The sequence below is a fragment of the Cervus elaphus genome, chromosome 20, assembly GCF_910594005.1.
Source record: "Cervus elaphus chromosome 20, mCerEla1.1, whole genome shotgun sequence".
NCBI lineage: Eukaryota > Metazoa > Chordata > Mammalia > Artiodactyla > Cervidae > Cervus > Cervus elaphus.
This window is the reverse complement of record NC_057834.1, coordinates 100,044,630-100,065,621: the sequence shown is the minus strand read 5'-3', so window position 1 is coordinate 100,065,621 and position 20,992 is coordinate 100,044,630. Positions and strand designations below refer to the sequence as shown.

The 20,992-nt window shown below is 42.1% G+C and overlaps 1 protein-coding gene across 3 annotated transcripts in view; it reads left to right on the top strand.

The window, feature by feature from the left end:
• Nucleotides 1-20,992, top strand: part of PDE4B (phosphodiesterase 4B) — a 649,316-nt gene that overhangs the window by 515,978 nt on the left and 112,346 nt on the right. For all 3 annotated transcript variants that reach the window (XM_043876456.1, XM_043876457.1, XM_043876458.1), the window contains one exon: nt 7,301-7,350. In XM_043876456.1, coding sequence (XP_043732391.1) covers nt 7,301-7,350 — 50 coding nt within the window. The remainder of the gene's footprint in view (nt 1-7,300; nt 7,351-20,992) is intronic.

The following is a 20,992-nucleotide window of genomic DNA, read 5'->3' as shown; positions in this document are numbered from 1 at the left end:
GGGTTTTGAACCACAAACACATGCAGAGTTGCCATACACAGAGTGCCCTAGGACCATAGCTGCCATACAGAGAGCTCATCCAGAGCTGAGGACTGAGGACTCAGGCTGAGGACTGCCCTCCGAATCATGGCCCTTTGTGTCATCTCTGGTTCAAAGCACACTCAGCAAACATAATAGATCCCCGGCAGTAGGAAAGTTGCATCTAATCTGGTGTCATTGTTGTTCAGTTGCTCAGTTGTGTCCAAGTCTTTGCGACCCCATGACTGCAGCACACCAGACTTCCCTGTCTTTCACCATCTCCTGGAGCTTGCTCAAACTCATGTCCATTGAGTTGGTGATGCCATCCAACCAGCCCATCTTCTGTCATCCCTTTCTCCTCCTGCCCTCAATCTTTCCCAGCATCAGGGTCTTTTCCAATGAGTTGGCTCTTCATATCAGATGGCCAAAGCATTGGAGCTTTAGCTTCAGCATCAGTCCTTCCAATGAATATGACTCATGGTCATTCCCAAATTCATACCCATATTTGTACAGAGTTGATCCCCCTATTAAGTTCAAGTACTTCCTTAAAATCACCACCAACCAACATGTCCATCACTAGAGCTTCACCAAAGGGAGCTGAGATTGCTTTGGTCTAGCTCAGGCTCAGAAGTGAACATTGGGGCAGCCTGGCAGGGGCAGGTTGGAAAACTGAGGGCCCATTTAATGCACTTCATTCTATTCCCAGTCAATACCATCAAACAAGTAAAAACAACGGAGACAAAAATATCTATTAGGAATGTATCCACCAGACCAAGAGGATTGTCCTTCCCACCCCAACCCTGATATTCACTGATCTCAACAACTGAAACAGCAAGGTTCATGGAACTCAGAAGTTGCTTTCTGGGATGTTTGACTTGGGTTCCTGAGAGCCATTCCTTGACTTGAATGTAACATTTAAGTAATAATTATATCCTTAGAATGGTTTTCATAAGAACATCTGGGTAGTATGTGTGTTTTCTTTTTAATATGAAAAGGAACTCCCACATAGAACTATACTTTTCACAAGTCAAGATTTCCTTTATCTCTTGGCTCTTTGCTTAGTATAAAAGCAGTCCATTGTCTGAGCTTTACCACCCAAAGGGTGAAAAATCTCAGAGTTCCTGTTGAGGTGATTTCCTTGAACTTCCATGAAATGTTTTATTGAGGGCTGCTTGATTGGGCTTGTATTTCTTGGCTTCAAATTGAAACCTATATTTCCTTTGTCCCAGGAATTTTGAAACTAAAGCTTTCATTTAGAGTTAATTCAGATAAGCATCCCTAAAGCATTTACTGGCTTTAAACAGACTGCTGGAGAAATCACATGTGAATAAGAATGCCTACCATTCAGCAGTCTGATAACCAGGGAATAGAGCTGGAGCAAAGAGGTGTCCCTCATCATCCAACTCTGTCACTAACATCACTCGTATCACTGGTAGCTCCCAGGAGATCATGTTACATCACCATATTAACATTCTTCCAAAGTGTAGTTAAATCAACATTATATGAAATCTTTGAAAAAGAATTAATAGCCACTGAATTTTTTTTTTCAGTATATATCTGAAGTATCTTTCATTGCTTTGTGTCCTTTGGCATGGGACTTAAATTAGCTGAGAATAATAAAATCTTGAGCATTCAGAGCTGGAAAGAACCTAGCCAAATTTCCTCAGAGTGAGGGAGGAAATATATGTAAAACCTCTCACACAGGAGCTGGCACATTGTAAATTAGCAGTAAATGTTACTTGCTGCCTGTTCTCCCCAAGTGAGGAAGAAACAGAATTTCAGTGAGTTGCCCAGGGCTATATAGTTAGAAGGTGCCAGAACCAGGATTAGAATTCCTGTCTTCTTATTCATAGTCCAGCTCTTTTTCCACTGTGCTATTCACGGCTGGAAAGTATTAACTGCTGTGGCCATATTATCCTCCCTATTAATATCACCACCTTTACAACCCAGGCATAGAACTTATGATTATTCCATAAGTTAGGGAACTTTGGACTCACAATGGCCATTTTCTTCTGGCACTCTCATGCCCCACAGGCAATACTGCACCCACCAGACATCATTCGTTCATTTAAAATGTATTGAGCTTCTTCTTTGTACCGGGTCTTGAGAAAAAGTGACAAACCTTCATAAATGTTGTTGTTTAGTCGCTAAGACCCCATAGACTGTAGCCCTCCAGGTTCCTCTGTCCATGGGATTTCCCAGGCAAGAATACTGGAGTGGGATGCCATTTCCTTCTCTAGGGGATCTTCCCGATCCAGGTAGTCCTTGTTTTTCCAAAGCTTACACACACAGATGCTTACCTGAATTAATAGCTGTAAATAAAAGTTATATTTTCAAAATAACTGCTAGGACAAAGGAATTTATTTAAATTGTGTAGTTTTTAAGAAGTTATTGGAAGAATCAGGTGCAATGCATTGCTGTACTTTTAAGGAAGCAGAGATTGCCAATATTTAGGGTCTCTTATTTCTATGTCTCTTTTGGCAGACATTTTCTTTGGAACTCAGGAAGATAGATAAAATAAAAATATTTAAAATATATTATTAATCTAATCAACACCTATCAACTACCTATATTGTATAAAATATTTTGCCAGTTCCAAGGTTACAAAGGTGAGTGAGATTCAGTCTCACAGGTGAGTTGAGGAGATGGGAAAATGGGAATTGTAGTGCAGTAAGAGCAGCACTAGGGTGAGACAAGCATAGAAAAGTACAAGTAACACAATGACTAGTCAGAGGAGGGAAGATGTCTCTAACGAGGTGATGCTGGAGTGCATTCCTAGGACATGTGAAGGAGTTTGCCACTTAAAGAGGAAGAGAATAGTGGTCAACTGAGCAAAACAGATTCAAAAGACACAGCAACACAAACATGTTCTGTGTCTGAGGAATAGTAAGCAGTATGGAGAACTAAGGCTATATGGAAAAAGAAAACCAGATAAAACATTCATATGGTACTAGGCTTCTCAAATCATTTGCACATCATATAGTTTTCCAGTATTTATGGAGCTCTTCCTACTCTTCACAAGGCAAGTTGGTAGGTCCTGCAGAAGGCATATGGAAAGGGATAATAACTGGACCTCACCATCAATGGGTCATAGATTAGACATGGGGATAGTCCATGACCATATGAGTTATAACATGACAAAATAACCCTATAGGTACAAATACAGTGCCAGGGGAGATTAGTGGAAGGGTCATTTTTAGCTAAGAGAATGATATTTTCAAGAAGGAAGAAATGTTCCTCTTTTCTTCTAGGTTTTCCTGACTGGTCTAAGAATTAAGTTGACATGAGACAGATTAATAAGAGAAAGTCAAACAAATGTCTCATAACATGTGTGTATGGAACAGACCCAGGAAAACTGAGTGATGACAAGATGGATAAAACCCTCACCTTAAGCAGCATTTTCAGCTAATGACAAAAGAGAATATTGTGGGGTAGGGGGTTGGGACTTGAAAAGGAAGGAAGGCAATTGACATGGAAATGGAAAAGCAAATGTTTGGTAAATAAATGTTTCCTGGGCCATATGGAGACAGACAGTGACACATAGAATGGAATTTTGAAAAACAGACTCTCCTGGGTTCCTCCCTGTCTAGCATACCTAGTTCATACTACTCTTATCTATTGTAATAGCTCTGTTCCTCTATTGACATTCCTTTAGTCTGTGAAGGGAAAGCTCAGTCTTTTGGGCCTTTTCAGCTTGAAATCATCCACATGCTAAGAGACATTTGGGGTAGCAAGTTTTCCTCCTCATAACCACATTCCTTGGAGAAGGTGGCATTTGAAGGTGTGATTCTGGATACCAGGTCTTTTTTTCTTCCCCACACATCCAAGCACCAGCTGGGTGTCCTATAAGTCAAGTTCTAACATGATTTACTTGGAGATAGTGTCAGACCCCACAGGTTAAGGGCCCAGTCCTATGAGACTGTCCCCCCAACACACACGCACACACACACACACACGCACACACACACACACACATGCACGCACACACACTTCAGACCCCATTGGCAAGTCCAGATACTTGTAGGTATCTGACCCACTGGCTATAGGTTGGAAGTTCCTATGACCCCTTCCTTGGGTTCAATTAACTTACTAGAAGGGCCCACAGAGCTTAGAGAAACATTTTACTTACTAGATCACAGCTTTGTTATAAATGAATATGACTCAGGAATAGCCAGATAGAGGAGGTTCCGGGGTTGGGGGGTAGGGGGGGAGGGAGGAGAGGATGGGAAGCTTCCAAGCTCTCTGAGTGCATCATTCTTTCTGAATGATGTTCACCAACCCAGGCTTTTTGAGTTTTTATGAAAGCTTCATTACAAATGTATGATTGATTAAATTATTGGCCACTGATGGTAGAACTCAGTTTCCAGCCTCTCTCCCCTCCCCAGAGGTTCCAGGTGGGCCTAAAGTTCAAACTCTCTAATCGCATGATTGGGTAGTCTGGCACCTAGCCTCCTCCTTAGGTTACCTAGCTGCTGGTCCAAAGGTCACTTCTTTAACATGTCAAAAGACACATATCAAAGATGGCTTTCCTCACTTTGTTGTTGTTCATTCGATAAGTTGTGTCCAAGCCTTTGCACTCCCATGGACTGCAGCACAACAGGCTCCCCGGTCTTTCACTATCTCCAGGAGTTTGCTCAAACTCATCTATTGAGTCGGTGATGCCATTCAACGATCTCATCTTCTGTCATCCCCTTCTCTTCCTGACCTCAGTCCTCCCAATGAATATTCAGGGTTGATTTCCTCTAGGATTGACTGGTTTGATTGACTGGTTTCCTCTCCTCACTTAGGAAACTCTTAGGATTTTAGGAGCTCTGTGCCAAGAATTGAGCCAAAGACCAAATATGTGTGTGTGTGTGTATGTGTACATATGCATAGTCAAAGCTATGGTTTTTCCAGCAGTCATGTATGAGTGTGAGACTTGAAACATAAAAAAGGCTGAGCACTGAGGAATTGGTGCTTTCAAATTGTGGTGCTGGAGAAGTCTCATGAGCGTCCCTTGGACTTGCAAGGAAAAGGGTCAGTTTTCATTCCAATCCCAAAGAAAGGCAATGCCAAAGAGTGTTCAAACTGCCTTACAAGTGTGCTCGTTTCACATACTAGCAAAGTAATGCTCAAAATCCTTCAAGCTAAGCTTCATCAATATGTGAACCAAGAACTTCCAGATGTAAAAACTTGATTTAGAAAAAGCAGAGGAACGAGAGATCAAACTGCCAACATCCATTGGATCATAGAAAAATGCAAGAGAATTCCAGAAAAACATCTACTTCTGCTTCATTGACTACACTAAAGCCTTTGACTGTGTGGATCACAACAAACTGGAAATTCCTAAAGAGATGAGAATACCAGACCACCTTACCTGCCTCCTGAGAAACCTGTATGCAGGTCAAGAAGCAACAGTTAGAACCAGACTTGGAACAAAAGACTGGTTCAAAATTGAGAAAGGAGAATGTCAAGGCTATATATTGTCACCCTGCTTATTCAACTTATATGCAGAGTACATCATGTGACATGGCGGGCTGGATAAAGCTCAAGCTGGAATCAAGATTGCCAGGAGAAATATAAACAACCTCAGATATGCAGATGATATCATCCTAATGGCCAAAAGTGAAGAGGAACTAAAGAGCCTTTAGATGAAGGTGAAAGAGGAGAGTGAAAAAGCTGGCTTAAAACTCAGCATTCGTAGAACTAAGACTATGGCATCCAGTCCCATCACTTCATGGCCAATAGATGGGGAAAAAATAGAAATCGTAGCAGACTTTATTTTCTTGGGCTCCAAAATCACTGAGGATGGTGACTGCAGCCATGAAATTAAAAGGTGCTTGCTCCTTGGAAGAAAAGCAATGACAAACCTAGACAGCATATTAAAAAACAGAGACATCACTTTGCCAACAAAAGTCCATATAGTCAAAGCTATTGTTTTTCCAGTAGTCAGGTTTGGATGTGAGAACTGTACCATAAAGACGGCTGAGCACCAAAGAATTAATGATTTTGAACTGTGGTGTTGGAGAAGACTCTTGAGAGCCCCTTGGACAGCAAGGAGATCAAACCTGTCAATCCTAAAGGAAATAAATCCTGAATATTCATTGAAAGGACTGAAGTTGGAGCTCCATTACTTTGACCACCATATGTGAAGAGCCAACTCATTGGAAAAGACCCTGATCCTGGGAAAGATTGAGGGCAGGAGAAGAAGGGAATGACAGAGGATGAGTTGCCTGGATGGCGTCACCGATTCAATGGACATGAGTTTGAGCATACTCTGGGAGATGGTGAAGGACAGGGAAGCCTGGTGTGCTGCAGTCCATGGGGATGCAAAGAGTCAGACAGGACTGAGCAACTGAACTGAACTGAAGGAGAATGGGCAACAGTAACAAGGTCAGCAGCATCAGCATCACTTGGAATGAGTTAGAAATGCAGACTCTTAAGGCCAACGCCGGCAGACTGAACCAGAAACTCTAGAGGTAAGGTTCAGCAGTGTGTCTTAATCAGCTCTCCAGGTGACTCTGTGCACCCTAAAGCTTGAGGGCCACTGCTCAGTCCTGTTTCAGGGATGCACTGGGAATCCTGGAGAGCCCGGCAAAGTATGAGAAGGATGGCAAGAAAATTACGGTTTGTGGGGCAGGGGATATAAAAGATGAATAAAGAAGAAATAAAAGCAAGAAAGAAAAGGAGAAAGAACCCCTGTCTTTGTGGAGCAAGGGTTTATCTGCTTGCTTCATCTGACTCTCAACTTGAGCAGGCTTGCTTTGTGATGTAGAAAAATGCCTAGTTCTACCAAGAAAAGACCTTTCCATAAATTAAGCCACCTGGATTACTGTTCCTAATGGCTCTGTGATCTTTGGTAAGTGACTTCACTTCTCCCGCTCTTAGGTTCCTAAGGTGTAAAAATGGGAGACCTAGCCCTCCAAGGGTTCCTCTCCTTCAAGTACTGCCCAAAGGAGTTGAGATTTGCTCTTACATTTGATGTCATTTCTGATCAAGTGTATCATCTTCAAGGGCCACCTGGGGCAGGGAAATGTAAAACAGAACGACTGGTTAGGGACTGGAGTAAATGACTTCCTTCCTGGAGTGTTGGAGCATCCAGGAGGCTGGGCAGAGGGAAATTCCAGGCCATCTGGATGTGAGAATCACAGTCATCACCCGAGTTATAGGAGCCTGCCTTCCGGAGATGGCATGATGTCACTTGATAGCTCATTCTGACCTGGAAAACGCCTCAGTGACCAGGGGGTGCAGGGAAGGGTATTCTTACAGAGACTCAGGCCTTCTTTTCTCTCCCTCTCCACAGGAGGTCTCCAGCTGCTGGTCAGCCGTCTGTCTCCAGAGTCAACCTGCCAGGTAAGCCGTGTCATCAGGCTTATCTCCATATTTCAAAAGAATAAATGTACCTCTTTTCTAGACCCTTTTCTAGAATAATAGCATTTGTTTGCTCCCAATCTGCCTCTTGGTGACTTTTTTCAAAGGCAGACTGGAACTTTAGTGCAGTCCACATGAAACCAAATGAAAGGCAGCATTAAATAACTTTCCCATCATATGCATGCCTCCGATTTCAGAATGTGATGGATGTGTGGTCATGCTGCTTCCCGGAACCAGAGCCGGAGTGCAACCTTGACCTCAGCTTGCCGGCCCCAGTGAACTCCGGAGGAGCTAACCTCAAAGGCCCCAGGTGCCCCCTCGTTGGCCTGAGGGCCCCGCAGTGAATGTTAGTGGTTTTCCTCTTAGCGTCAGCTATACATCCCACTTGAATCTACATCCTTTCCAGGTGTGAAACCAAAAGCTTTTTCCAGGTCACAAATCATTTCCCTTGGAGGTCGTCCAACTTTGTTCCTCAAAGGTGTTTTTTAGAAAAAGAAACCTAACCTCTCGTTTTGTTAATACTGTGCATATGCTTTTCATGTGGAGTTGAGAGCTGCAGAGAGGAAGGGCCACCTTGAAGGAACATCTATCTTGGAGATGTGTTGAGCATGAAATTCTTCTTACATAAGATGCAACCAGTTAGATGACATTGTTTTAAAGTGCAAAATGGAGTTTTCCCTCTTGAATCTCTCCCACTAGTAGAGCAGTGGACTTGAGTAGAACCACAGGAGAAACAAGATGAACTCATGATGAGATCACCTAACACTTAATGTTGCCTCATAGCCGTCTGTATTTCTGTTTAACACCTAACATTGCCTCATAGGTTTCTGTATTACCCTTTGCTTTATTCTTATGATCTTCCTTGCTCAGATGCTGTGTTTTCTTGCTGGTATGATGGTCATACATATAACAGAAATAATACACAAGTCCAACTTTTAAAAGTAGAGAACAAAAGCTGGAGGTCCCATTGGCTCATTGGCTTCTGAAGTATTTATGGTATATGCTTTAAAAAATATTTTTGTGAGAAAAAGATTGAGAACAAGAATAAAAGGAAGATATTAAGTAAGGTCAAGTCCCAAGATGTGAAATTAAAGAAAATGCTAATCTATTCATGAACTTTAAAAACCTTGATGTGCTGATGTAGTATTTCCTTTAGAAGTTTTATGAAAAGAAACTAAATAACTAGAGTGTTTTAACATATAACTGGTGTTACATACTTGGAGATCAAAGCCGGTAGTTTTGAAACTCCTATCATTTCATCATCTTGGCCCACTCATGAGACACTGTCACTCCCATTTCTATTAGCCAAATTTCCCAAGATGCTTCTGACAGCAATTTAAATCTTTAAACTATGTTTTCTTTTTCTTATAATAAATACTGACAAACATTAGGAGAATATGTGATGTTTAGAGTTCTATAAATTAGCTCATTAACCAAAGATGCTGTTGGAAAGATCATGTTGTGATTATTGGCACAATAACCATAGCTTGGCAACTGGAGAGTTCTTTTGCTAAATTCTTTTAAAACAATGGAGCAAAGAAATGACAATAATACTTAGGCAATTTGTTTTTGTCTGTCTTTGTGGCAAACTGCAAAAATCCTGACTTTTCATTGGGAAGAGAATGTAGTGATACCAATTATTACGTAATTATAGGTTTCAAAACCTTCTTAACGCTTAACCACAGTCAAAAAAGGAAGGAGGACACACACATCCTGTGTTTTGTTCTTATTATCAGCTTAAATAAGTCAAGCAGATTTTTCCTGTTATTTTAATATTTATCAGCATATGACAAAGAGGTGTGTTTAAATAGAAACTTTAAAGGGGAATGAAAAACAAGTGGCTTACAGCACACAAAAAAATTGAAAACTGGGGTGCTGCTTTAAAAAATGATTTATCATGATAATGAGATTAGGTTTTCATTTATTAGCACTGATGCTGACCTTATGCGTTTCTATTGAAATCTAAGATAAAAGATACATGAAACCCACAATAATTTAAACAGATTTAACAATAACCAGTTGTTGTGAAAGTCTGGCTGACTTAAGTAACTATATTCTTGTACAGAAAGCAAGTTTAAGACAGTAATAGAGAAAAGCCAGAGGAAACCTTTGTTTTACTTTTAAAAACATTTTTTAAAATGCATCTAAATGAAAGGAATGAAATTTATTTTCAAAGTTATTTGTCAAAAACCGCAGTTAAACTGGTACATTTGCTCTTACAAATTGATCAGTAACTGAATAAATTCATGAGGGAAATCAAATCTAGCCTCTCAGTCTGCAATACCTTTTTCCTCAGTGTTTAAAAAAAAAAAAATCAGTGTAATTGTTCCCTTTTTTTTGTGCTATGGAAAGAATTCCATTCTAGGAGATACTACGATTTGTGGCTTATATGCCTCCTTCATTGGAGCTTCTTGAAGGCAGGGGCTGTCTATACCTTATTCATCTCCTTAACATTTAAGATGCTTCTGCATAGTTATTTTCACATAGTAGGAAGATAGGTAAAAATTAAATTGAGCAGGAGAACTACATAAAGTTTGGGGACTCTATCTTAAGGAAAAAGCTCACAAATTAAATTTTAATGATGAGTCAGTATTTTTTCTCCATGGTTATGAAAGGTATTCAACTGCATGTTTTTACTATTTTAAAAAAATTCAGTTATTACATCGAAATTGAAAGAAGTTTGAAACACATTCTATAGCTGCATGATCTAAATCTCTATGGTCATTCTTATAGGTTTCTAATGAAAAAAGTTAAATCTAAACAGTTGACATTTTGTACTTTAAATAGGAAAGCCAGAGTAGAATAATAGAGGATTTAAAACCCAGAAAATAGAGCAATGTGGAAATCATATGCTCCTGCATTAAGGAGAAAATGTAGTAAATCCTCCTGGGAGTGTTGAAAATGTTAATGCTGTGAAGTTTAATGAGCATCTCAATTTTTATCACATTTTGCCTTTTCACTGGCATGAATTCCAGGCCTTTCCTACATGATGTGTAAGGATTGGAACAGAAAGGGCAAAAAATAGAACTGAAAGGAGAACACTCCAACACAAGGCAGGAGCTAAGGTTCTGTCATCTGTATACATTCAAAATGGAAAGTTGAAGTAATTCTTAGGATATCAGGCCCCAAAATTGTTTTCAAAAGAAAGATAACTGAGGAAAATCAATGTGTGTGTGTGATAAATGTTCCGATTTTTCTGCCCAAACCATCCCTTGCTTTTGCATGGATTTCAGTAGTGATCACTGGTATGTCATGAAAGGAAGAAGCTACTGAAAGGATAAATTATTAAGTGTTCACTGCCTTTACAGAATGATCTTTGCTTTGCAAAAGGATTAGGGAAGTATTCCTTTTAATGGCCAGTACTTCTGAGTATTAGAAATGTGACTTGATTTTTAATAATATGTGTCATATATGACATATTGTACGATATTGCATATTATATTGAGATGGCATCACAAACTCAATGGGCATGAGTTTGAGCAAACTCCAGGAAATAGAGAAGGACAGGGAAGCCTGGCATGCTACAGTCCATGGGGTTGCAAAGAATCAGACACAACTGAGCAACTGAACAACAAAATCATATATAGAACACTTTAGCAGCCAAATCAATGAGTAAGGTGAAATATTTGATGCTAATTTTCTTCTTCCAAAATTTACTAATGAATGTATTTGAGCAGAAACATCACCCATGTAACGTTATAAACAACAGCCCCCAAGGCCATGGGTCATCAGAAATGACAGCAAACTGTGTCACAAAGATGACTAGAGAATTACATTGAGTACTTCAGGCTAGACTGCTACAGACCCGAAGTCTTTCTCAGCGTGGCTATCCACAATCTCGATTCATGGGGATTTTCAACACTGGTCAATTAGATGTATTTCAAGAAAAGCCTGTGAATGGAGAAATAGGATGAGATAATATAGGGCTTTCCAGTAAGTCTGAAATAGGTTGGCCTAAGTGAGAAACAGACTTAATTAATATTTTTTTAGTGCTCCTGGGAATCCATTTCTTCTGAAACATGTCCTCTAGGACACTCTAGGGAGGAAATGGCTGATAAAACAGAAGAAACTTTCTCCTAAGAAGCCTATTTCTCAGTAGGAATTCCTTCCATGTCTTTGCTTGATTATGAATATCTCCCTGGAGGTTTGTGTGGGTGTGTCAGACACAGGGTCTATTTGAGGAGCAAACAAGAGGCTCCATGAGTTACCTTGGAGTAAGTCAAAAGGTAAGAAACTCAAAGTCATGACCTGGATTCATTTCTCTTTCTTTGCCAGAGCAGCCAGAGCCTAGGCTGAGAGATGGACAGTGTGTGCACAAGTGAAGGGCTCTCTGAGAAACAGCAGGAGCCTGAGAGCTGATCTGAGTCAGATGACTGGAAATGAAGCCCAACACAAGCAGAACTTGGTTTTCACATTAAGCAAGAAATGTCAAGCAGGGTTACAACACCTATGAACAAATACTAATAAAATCAATTTTGTTACCACAGGCTGTGGCCACCATGACAAAGGAGGAATTGGAGGGAATTACAAAGAAAAGGGGGCTTCCCAGGTGGCTGTAGTGGCAAATGAATAGCCTGCCAATGAAGGAGACTGAACAGACATGGGTTCAGTCCCTGGGTCAGGAAGATCCCCCTGGAGGAGGGCATGGCAACCCACTCCAGTACTCTTGCCTGGAGAATCCCATGGACAGAGGAGCCTGGCGGGCTACAGTCCATGGGGTCGCAAAAAGTCAGACACAACTACAGCAACTTAGCATGCATGCACAAAGAAAAAAAAAGAATGAGAGAGAGAGAAAGCAAGGAAGGAAAGGAGAAAAATTAAAAGCTAATAATGTCAGATTATTTTTTCTTTGTTCTGAACGTTGTATGGTCTGGGCTATTGGGATAATTGCCTTAAGTATTCACCTTGAGTGTTTAGGCAGTCTGCATACAAAATGTTAGGGCACATGTACTAGAAAAGCCCTTGTCATTCTGAGAATAATTCCCCAAATGGTTGTTTTATAAGAATTGCTTTTGTCTAAATTAGCTGTCCTGTATAAGTTTACCTCCGCGCATCAACACTGAGCTATTTTAATGGATTTGCAGTTATTCCATATGTGTCTAAAATTAGGTAAGGGTAGGTTGCAAAAAAACCACTGACAAGTGAACTAAAGTGCTAATAGTTAAAATGCTACCCTTGAGCAAACATTACCAAAAATAATACCCTGCTTATTAATGGCTATTCCACTAGTTGGAAATTAATTTCTAAATTTAGTGTGAATGTTTCTTCCCAATTAAATGGAACTGATGAGACCCCTAGCATCTCATCTCTCACTTGCTACCGAAAAGACTGGAGTCCATTCCACCTTGAATCCACTTCGTGTTTTTGTACTGCTGAGAAACACCATCCACCCACCCCCCCTGAAAGTTGGAATCATGCATGTTAGTAAGTATTTCAGTTATGCTATTGACGTCAATGGAGTCATTAAATAGATTGCTGGCCCTCCCAGAGGCAAATCACTGCCAGGGACCTAGATACAGACACGTTTTTTACAAAGACAACCATCAGGTTTTGCTACAGCAGTGCGCCAGAGAAAGGGAGAAGTTTATACTGTAGCAGACCTATCTCCAAACACAGTTTTTTTCTTTCTTTTGCATTTTAGTTCCGGCCTTTCTTTCTCTGTGGTTACAGTAGGCTCTGGTAGATTCATAGGTATTGTTGCCTGAAGCTTTTGTGTGCTAAACCATCTCCTGTCATTGAGACTCCAAAGGGAGACACCCCACTTTTAAAAATGTATCACCTTTAGCTATACACAGCCCATCCTGGTGTTTATTTGGTGGCATAAATTATCTAGGCAACTCACTATTGTCTGCCTGTAAGACTTTGCTTGGTAGTTCCCTGAATAAGACAGTTTCCTGCACACACATACACACACGCACCCCCTCACACACAGTTTTGTCCTTTCTGCTACTTCTATGTGGCTTCTAGCTTGCAGCCCTTCATCTATGAATCAATCTCTATGCAGCCTGCATGCTGCTGTAGCGCTGGGGCTCTGAAGCACAGGGTGGAGGAGGAGGCTGGGAAGAAAGAATCACTTCTCTCAGCCACCTCATCTGCAGAGTCCTGCAGGAGGCAGGAGGCCGCCCACAAGCCTGTGTCCTCCCAAACCCCAGCTGCTGCCTGCCTCAAGCCTGGTCTTGCCGCTCCCAGGCGTGTTGGAGAGAGCCCTTCAGGAAACAGCTGTCTCTTTCTGGGTATTCTTGACAGCTCTATTAACCTGGAGAGCCCCGGGACTCAGAGCCAAATCTTCCCCTCACACCTGGACTTTCTCCCTCCTCCTCCCGGTCTCAGAGTTGGAACCAGCTTGAGCAGACAGCTTTCTTCATATCTGGTTGTCCAACCCACCATGTTGGCTTAGCACTCATCTCGCTGCCTCGCCCTGTCCCTTTCCTCCCTGCCCGTCTTATCAGTAAGTGTATACATACTTCTCAGCAAGTATGTACAGCAATGCCAGACATCCAGTCACCTTTAGTAACCTCTTTGGGTTCATCTGGAGGCCCAGACCCATCCCCCCTTCCACCACTGCTCTTTTCCCCATATTCCAGGCTTTAGTGGCTCTTCACTGTCTTTAATATCTCCTTGCCTCCCACAGACAATTCTTAGAGTCATTTCCTCTGATCATATCCCCTCCTTTCCTTCTCGATTTCCTCTCCTTCAGTTTAATGCTTCACCTTCCCTTCCTAAGCCATTGTAGGGACCTTACAACTTGGTTTATTGTCTTTCATCTTTCCCCACTTCAATCCACTCTTCGTGCTGGTACTAGAATGATTCTTTTAAAACCCAGTTATGCTGTTTTCTGAGTTGGTTAACCTTCAGCTTCAGGATAAGATCCTTACTTCTTACCAGTTATGCCAAGTCTTTCAGAATGTTGCTTCTAATTCCTTGTTTGTCGTCATCTCCCCCCTGCCCCCATGCACAGCTGATGGCTGAGATGCACTGAACATACTGTCCTTCGACTACACCAGGGTCTTCTTGCCTTCCTGCCTTTGTGCATGCTGGTCCCTCTGCCCGAATTGCCCTTTCCTGAAAATATTCACATATTCAGCTCAGGGATTTTCTTACCTTGTCATGGTGAATGAGTTCTTTATTGTCTCTGGTTATTGGATTAAACTAAATATATAGTCTCAATGCAGAGCCTGATATCTAGTATATGCTTAGTAAATAAGAGTTCCTTTGGTTTGTGGTTTAGTCATTATGTCCAACTCTTTGAGACCTTATGGACTGTAGCCTGCCAGACTCCTCTGTCCATGGGAATTTCAAGGCAAGAATACTGAAGTGGGTTACCATTTCCTTCTCCAGGGGATCATCCCAACCCAGGGATTGAACCTGGGTCTCCTGCACCGTGGGCGGACTCCAGAGTTCCTTTATCCATTCCCATCTGGAAAGTGCATTTTTTGTCATTCAGATCTCAGCATATATGCCATCTTCTGCAACTCACCCAAATCACTCTCAATTATTATCTTAATTATTACCTCAAAATCCCAATTATTGTACTTGTCATGTGTGTGTGTGTGGTCAGTTGTGTCCGCCTCTTTGTGACCCCATGGACTGTAGCCCTCCAGGCTCTTCTGTCCATGGAATTTTCCAGGCAAGAATACTGGAGTGGGTTGCCATTTCTTACTCCAGAGGATCTTCCCGACCCAGGGATCAAACCTGTGTCTTGGCCAGTAGATTCTTTACCACTGCACTTATCATATTATGCTGTAATTTTTATTTTCATTTTCTCTTCTTCTAAACTAAGAGTGTCCCAAATCAAGTATAAGTCCTCTTTTTTTATATCACCAGTTTATAGAATAAAGTCTGGAACGTAGTAGATGCTTACTAAATGTTTGTGAAATGAACACAGACAAATGAGTAAATGCTCTTTCCTGAATCAGAAAGGACTGGAAGGATGCTGAGGCTAATAGTTGGCCTCAGTCAGGCAAGCTTAATTATCTTCTGGCTCTCAGGCATGTACCAGCACTCCTGGCTAATCTTGACTACAGATGACTTTTCTTCCCTCAAAATGAACTCTTTATTATCCATCACTTCAGCAAGAAGTGACAGTGTTAAAAGAAATGAAAAAAATGAAAACAACTAAACATGACCAGTTTCTCATGCTATACTATGCTCTTCCTGTCTAGCCCAGAGCCTGCCTGACACAAGGTAGATACTCACCATATTGAGTCAAGTTAGCTCGAGATCATGGGTCAGCCTTTCAGAAAACTGAGACTCACTTTTCTTATGTGGAAGATGGCTATCTTAGTATTCTATCTCATAAGAATTCTGTATGGACTAAATGAGAAAAACTCTGCATAGGGATTAACAGTAAAGGTTCTGCAGCCAGACTTCCTTTCTCAAATCTCAGCTCCACCACTGTGTGACCTTAGGACAATGTCCCAGTTGTCTCCTCTCCAGAATTAGGATGGATATTGTACAGAGCGCATATATTGGTTACAAGAATTGAATACACAAACCAATGGGAAACACTTAGAATAGCTCCTGGCACTTCGAAAGTGTCAATATTAGTGTCGGTATTATAAGTATTATGTAACACACTTCCCATAGCACCCAGGACAGAGCATCTGGTCAATATGTGACAGGAGAGAGCCCAGGCCTGCTGGCATTAGTAGGAAACCAAAACAGAAAGCTTTGTTGAGATCTTTTTAAAATTTTCTGACCAACTTCTCTTTCATAGTAATACAATCTAGAAAGCAATCTCTTTTTTGAAAGATTTTTACCCCCTGAAACCATGAAACTTGCTTACATGGAAATAGATTTAGAGCTGAAGGTAGGATTCTCCAGAACATACGGTGGAAAGTTCAGAGGGCTAGTGGCAGAATGGACCTGTTCCCAAATGTAACTGGACACAAGTGTGGCTCTTTCTCTTAGAAACAGACTGCAAAGAAGAATATCCAACTAGCATGCTGATAAACATGGACAGAGGAGTCTGGCAGGCTACAGTCCATAGGGTCACAAAGAGTCGGGCATGACTGAAGTGACTTTGCATGCATGTACAAACTGGATCTTGGGGCTTCCCAGGTGGTGCTAGTGGTAAAAAAATCCACCTGCCAATGCAGGAGACGCAAGAGACACGGGTTTGATTCCTGAGCCAGGAAGATCCCCTGGAGGAGGTCATGGCAACCCACTCCAGTGTTATTCCCTGGAAAAGCCCATGGACAGACGAGCATGGCGGGCTACAGTCCATCGGGTTGCAGAGTCGAACATGACTGAGGCGACTCAGCACACAGGTGAAAACCGGATCTTAGTTAAGTGAAAGTTTTCTTTTGCATAAATCTGAGAGGACTTCACTTCACTTAGTATAGAATAATTACAGCTACACAACTGTCACGGTTGTACATAAATGCATGTTCAGGTCTGGGCACCAGCCTGCAGGGGTGCAGGTTCTTCACAGCAACATGAGCTGGTGCAAAGTTTCTGTTTGAGGAGAACCCACTAGCAGAGTCAGCATCACAGGGGCTTTGACTCCATTTGGAAAGACTTTTATGCCCCTCTCAATACCCCCGTGCCACCTACCCACTTCTCTCCTCTTTATCGGGAGGGAGGGAGATGAGAACATCAGGTTGACCTAGAGAGGGATAAATATGGACGTGGGGAGATGAAGGAGGAAGGAAGAGGACCATCTGTGTTCCCTTTTCTCCCTCCTGCATCCTTAAGACCAAGTAACCCTGGGGGATGGGGCAGGGTAAATTCGACTTGCTTGCTTCTCATCAAACCCTGGCCAGCAGCAGTTTACAGAGTTGCCTCCAGAGCTGTTCTCGGAAGCCAGGAGCATTTCAGGGAACAGCACTTTCACCAGAGAGAAGAGAAACAAAGCAGGGGCTGTCCCCTTGAAAAAGAGAACAGGCAACAGAACTCACTGGATCTTTGTCTTGGTTTATTGTCTTGACTTACTCCAAGTTGGAGCTGTTGACAGGGACCGAAAGTGACCCTTCTGAGGGAGGTTTGTGTACTTTTCCCACCCGCTTCTTGACTGTGTTCTCAGAGTGAGCTGGGTCCATGGCGACTGTCCAGCTCATTTGATCAGTGGAGACAGCTAGGTCAGCTAATGAAGCCTTTGGCCCTGCCGCTCAGTTGCTCTTTGGGCTTCATGTCCTAGGTTCTAGTGTGGCTGGCACTGCTTGTCCAGTACACTAGATCGTTTCCAACACCCCACAGGCCTGACTCTGATCTCAGGAGAGGAACTCCTGGTACATGCCGGGCACTGTGTTCACCCTCAGCAGACATCATTTTCTCGCCTCATTCTCCCAACTGAACTGTTTGGCTGTGGTCCCTGTTTCACAGATTTAGAAAAGGAGGCTCAGCGGATGTATCGGGCTTACTCAAGACCACACAGTTAGTAAGTGATCAAGTGAGAACTGAAACCTAGATCTGTGTTTCTTAAAAACCCATGCATGGCCTTCCCTCTAGTCTAGACCATGCTGCCTGGCCTCCACCACCCTCTAAACCTTAGATGTTATAACGAACAGAAAGTGGGTGATGAGAATTTCACAACAGGAGAGCAATTTTAAAAGCTGAGGTATCTGCAGCCTCAATAAGACTATATAATAGAGAATTTTCCTTAATTCTTTTGTCATCTGTCTGTTTTATTGTAAAGTGTAACTGTTAAGAGAAATATTTCATAATGTCTATTATTCATGTATTCAATAAGCATCTATTATTTACCTACTGTTTATGAGACACTGTGCTAAACACTGGGAATACAATAATGTTAATGAATTCAGACGCTGACCTTGTGGAGCTTACAGCCCAGGAAATATGAAATGAATACACATGTGACTATACATTTGATTATCACTTTGGAGAAAAGTATTATTATACATTTGATTATCATTGGAGAGAAGTACAGAATGCTGTATAATATTGCCTCAGTTTTTCACCTGTGAAAATGGGAATAGTACTCGTACTTCCCATAAGGATTGTTATAAAATTGAAATGGTATTATAAGTAAAGCGTTTAGAATGTTGTCTACCACCTAGTTTTATTTCCTGTTTGCTCTGATTATCATTACCCTTGGTTATCCTTGGGATTAATGTTGATGAGGGGACAGGGAAGCCTTCTGTAAATGAATGACTTGAATTTGAGACCTAACCACTGAGTAGGAGCTGGGTGGGTGAAGACAGTAATTAACACCTAAAAGGTGCTGCGAACAGAGACCTGGATTAATAAGACTGACAGTTAATAGACTAAGGCCAGAGAGGTCCAAAGAGGTCAGATGGCGCAGAGCATTTGTAAGCCATGGTTGAATGTGTAGCTTTTATTCTACATCCAGTTGGGGAGCCATTAAAGGATTTTTGAGAAGGAGGTTAACATGATCTAATTGGAGCTCTAAATACAGCACTTCCTGAGACACAGGTCTACATTCCCTGCACCTCATATGTGCTCCCTGACACCTATACTTTCTGTGTCAAGATATTCAGCACCTCACCCTTTTGTCTACCTGCATGGTTAAGAAGGCAAGCTCGGGAGCCACACTGTCTGAGTTTATAATAGTTCTGGTTCTGTTCCTTTTTTTCTGTACAATTGTAGATAGTTTATTCAATGTCTCTGGGACTTGGTTTCCTCGTCTGTACAATGGGAATAATAATAGGAACTTTGGCATAGGATTCTATTGTTAGGAGAGCTAAATTATTTTATTTTATGTAAAATGTCTAGAACAGTGACTGTTTACTCACAGTTGTGTCTGAGCTCTTTGTGACCCCATGGACTGTAGCCTGCCAGGCTCCTCTGTTCATGGAATTCCCCAGGCAAGAATACTGGAATGAGTAGCCATTCCTTTCTCTAGGGAATCTTCCTGACCCAGGGATTGAACCTGGGTCTCTTGAATTGCAGGTGGATTCTTTACCTTTGGAGTCACCAGGGTACTCAGAAAGCACTAAATAAATTCTAGTATTCTTAATATGTCATAACTATCTATTTTCTTTGTTGCTTACACCATTAGCTGTATGCTCAGTGCTTGGCACAGGGCAGATACTCAAATAATATTTATTGAAAAAAAAAGAATGAACAATGAAAGAGAGGTAGTACAACAAATTGTAAGTAAAAGGAGAGAAAGATGGCTTATCTATGCATGGAAAAATGGGCTTCCTTGAGTGAGGGGTAGATTCTGATAAGGAGGAGCTTGCTTATAGGAGGGGCTTCCCAGGTGGCTCAGTGGTAGAGAATCCACCTGCCAATGCAGGAGACAGGGGTTCGATGCCTGGGTCGGGAAAATCCCCCAGAGAGGGAAATTGTAACCCACTCCAGTATTCTTGTCTGGAATATTTCGTGGACAGAGGAGCCTGTCAAGCTACAGTCCATGGGATTGCGAAGAGTCAGACACGACTGAGGCTGAGCGACTGAGGGCGCACACACTCACGGGTGACAGAGAAACTGAATGACTTGCAGCTTCCTGGCTGCTCCAGCTTAGGGGAACTTGAAACAATATCTGCGGGACAAAAGTTTGTTTCAGAATCTGAGATGACAATCTGGATTGCCATCTGCACGGAAAGAAAATTGGGCTCATTAAAGAGCTGCTTCATTTTCCTGAGCTGTGTGATGTCTCTGAAGGCAACGGCAAGGCTGACCCTCCTGAGCTTCCTGTGTGCTGGCTTTGGAAGGACAGTCCCACCGAGGAGCCAGTCATCCTATGGAGTGCAGGTCACCATGATTTCTTTTTCATCCCTGTGTTGCTAATAGGGCCTCAGGCTAACAGAGACCGGGTTCTAGGAAGTCAGCACACACCTGAAGTGTGGAGCATAAGCATGGGGTGAGGCTCTTCATGTATTTCTGCAACTGGGCAGTCTGAGGCACTCAGATCCTTCACATCTCCGTGCAGAGTACCTGCCCAAATAAACAATGAAATCTTCAGCTCTCCAAATCCTCCAGCTCAACGCCAAGTGCATGCGTGCGTGCGTGTGCATGCTGGTTTGTTACTTTTTTATCCCAGGGGAAAATAAAGGATTCTTCCATGCTTTTTGTCAACACAAAGGGCCTCTATCCTCACGGACCTGGTTTTCCAGTATTCCTTTCTTTCTCATCACAGGTTTGACCAGCCTGTCTCTCTTCACCCTCAGATCATTTCTAGGCCTCCCTCTGATTTATCCCTCTCTCCATGCCCCTCAAACGTCTAAACCACCTTCCTTGCAGTCCTTTCTTTTTTGGCTGCACCAACCAGGGACCAATTCTAGCGCCCTGCAGTGGAAGCTCGGAGTCCTAACTGCTGGACCACCAGAGAATTCCCAGTCACCATAATCTGACTCAAAATTGACCTATGGAAAGCCTCGTACAGTTAATCCTGCCTAAAGATGCTTACTCCTTGGAAGGAAAGTTATGACCAGCCTAGACAGCATATTAAAAAGCAGAAACATTACTTTGCCAACAAAGGTCTGTCTAGTCAAGGCTATGATTTTTCCAGTGGTCGTGTATGGATGTGAGAGTTGGACTATAAAGAAAGCTGAGCACTGAAGAATTGATGCTTTTGAACTGTGGTGTTGGAGAAGACTCTTGAGAGTGCCTTGGACTGCAAGGAGATCCAGCCAGTTCATCATAAAGGAGATCAGTCCTGGGTGTTCATTGGAAGGTTCAAGGAATGAACATCAGTTCA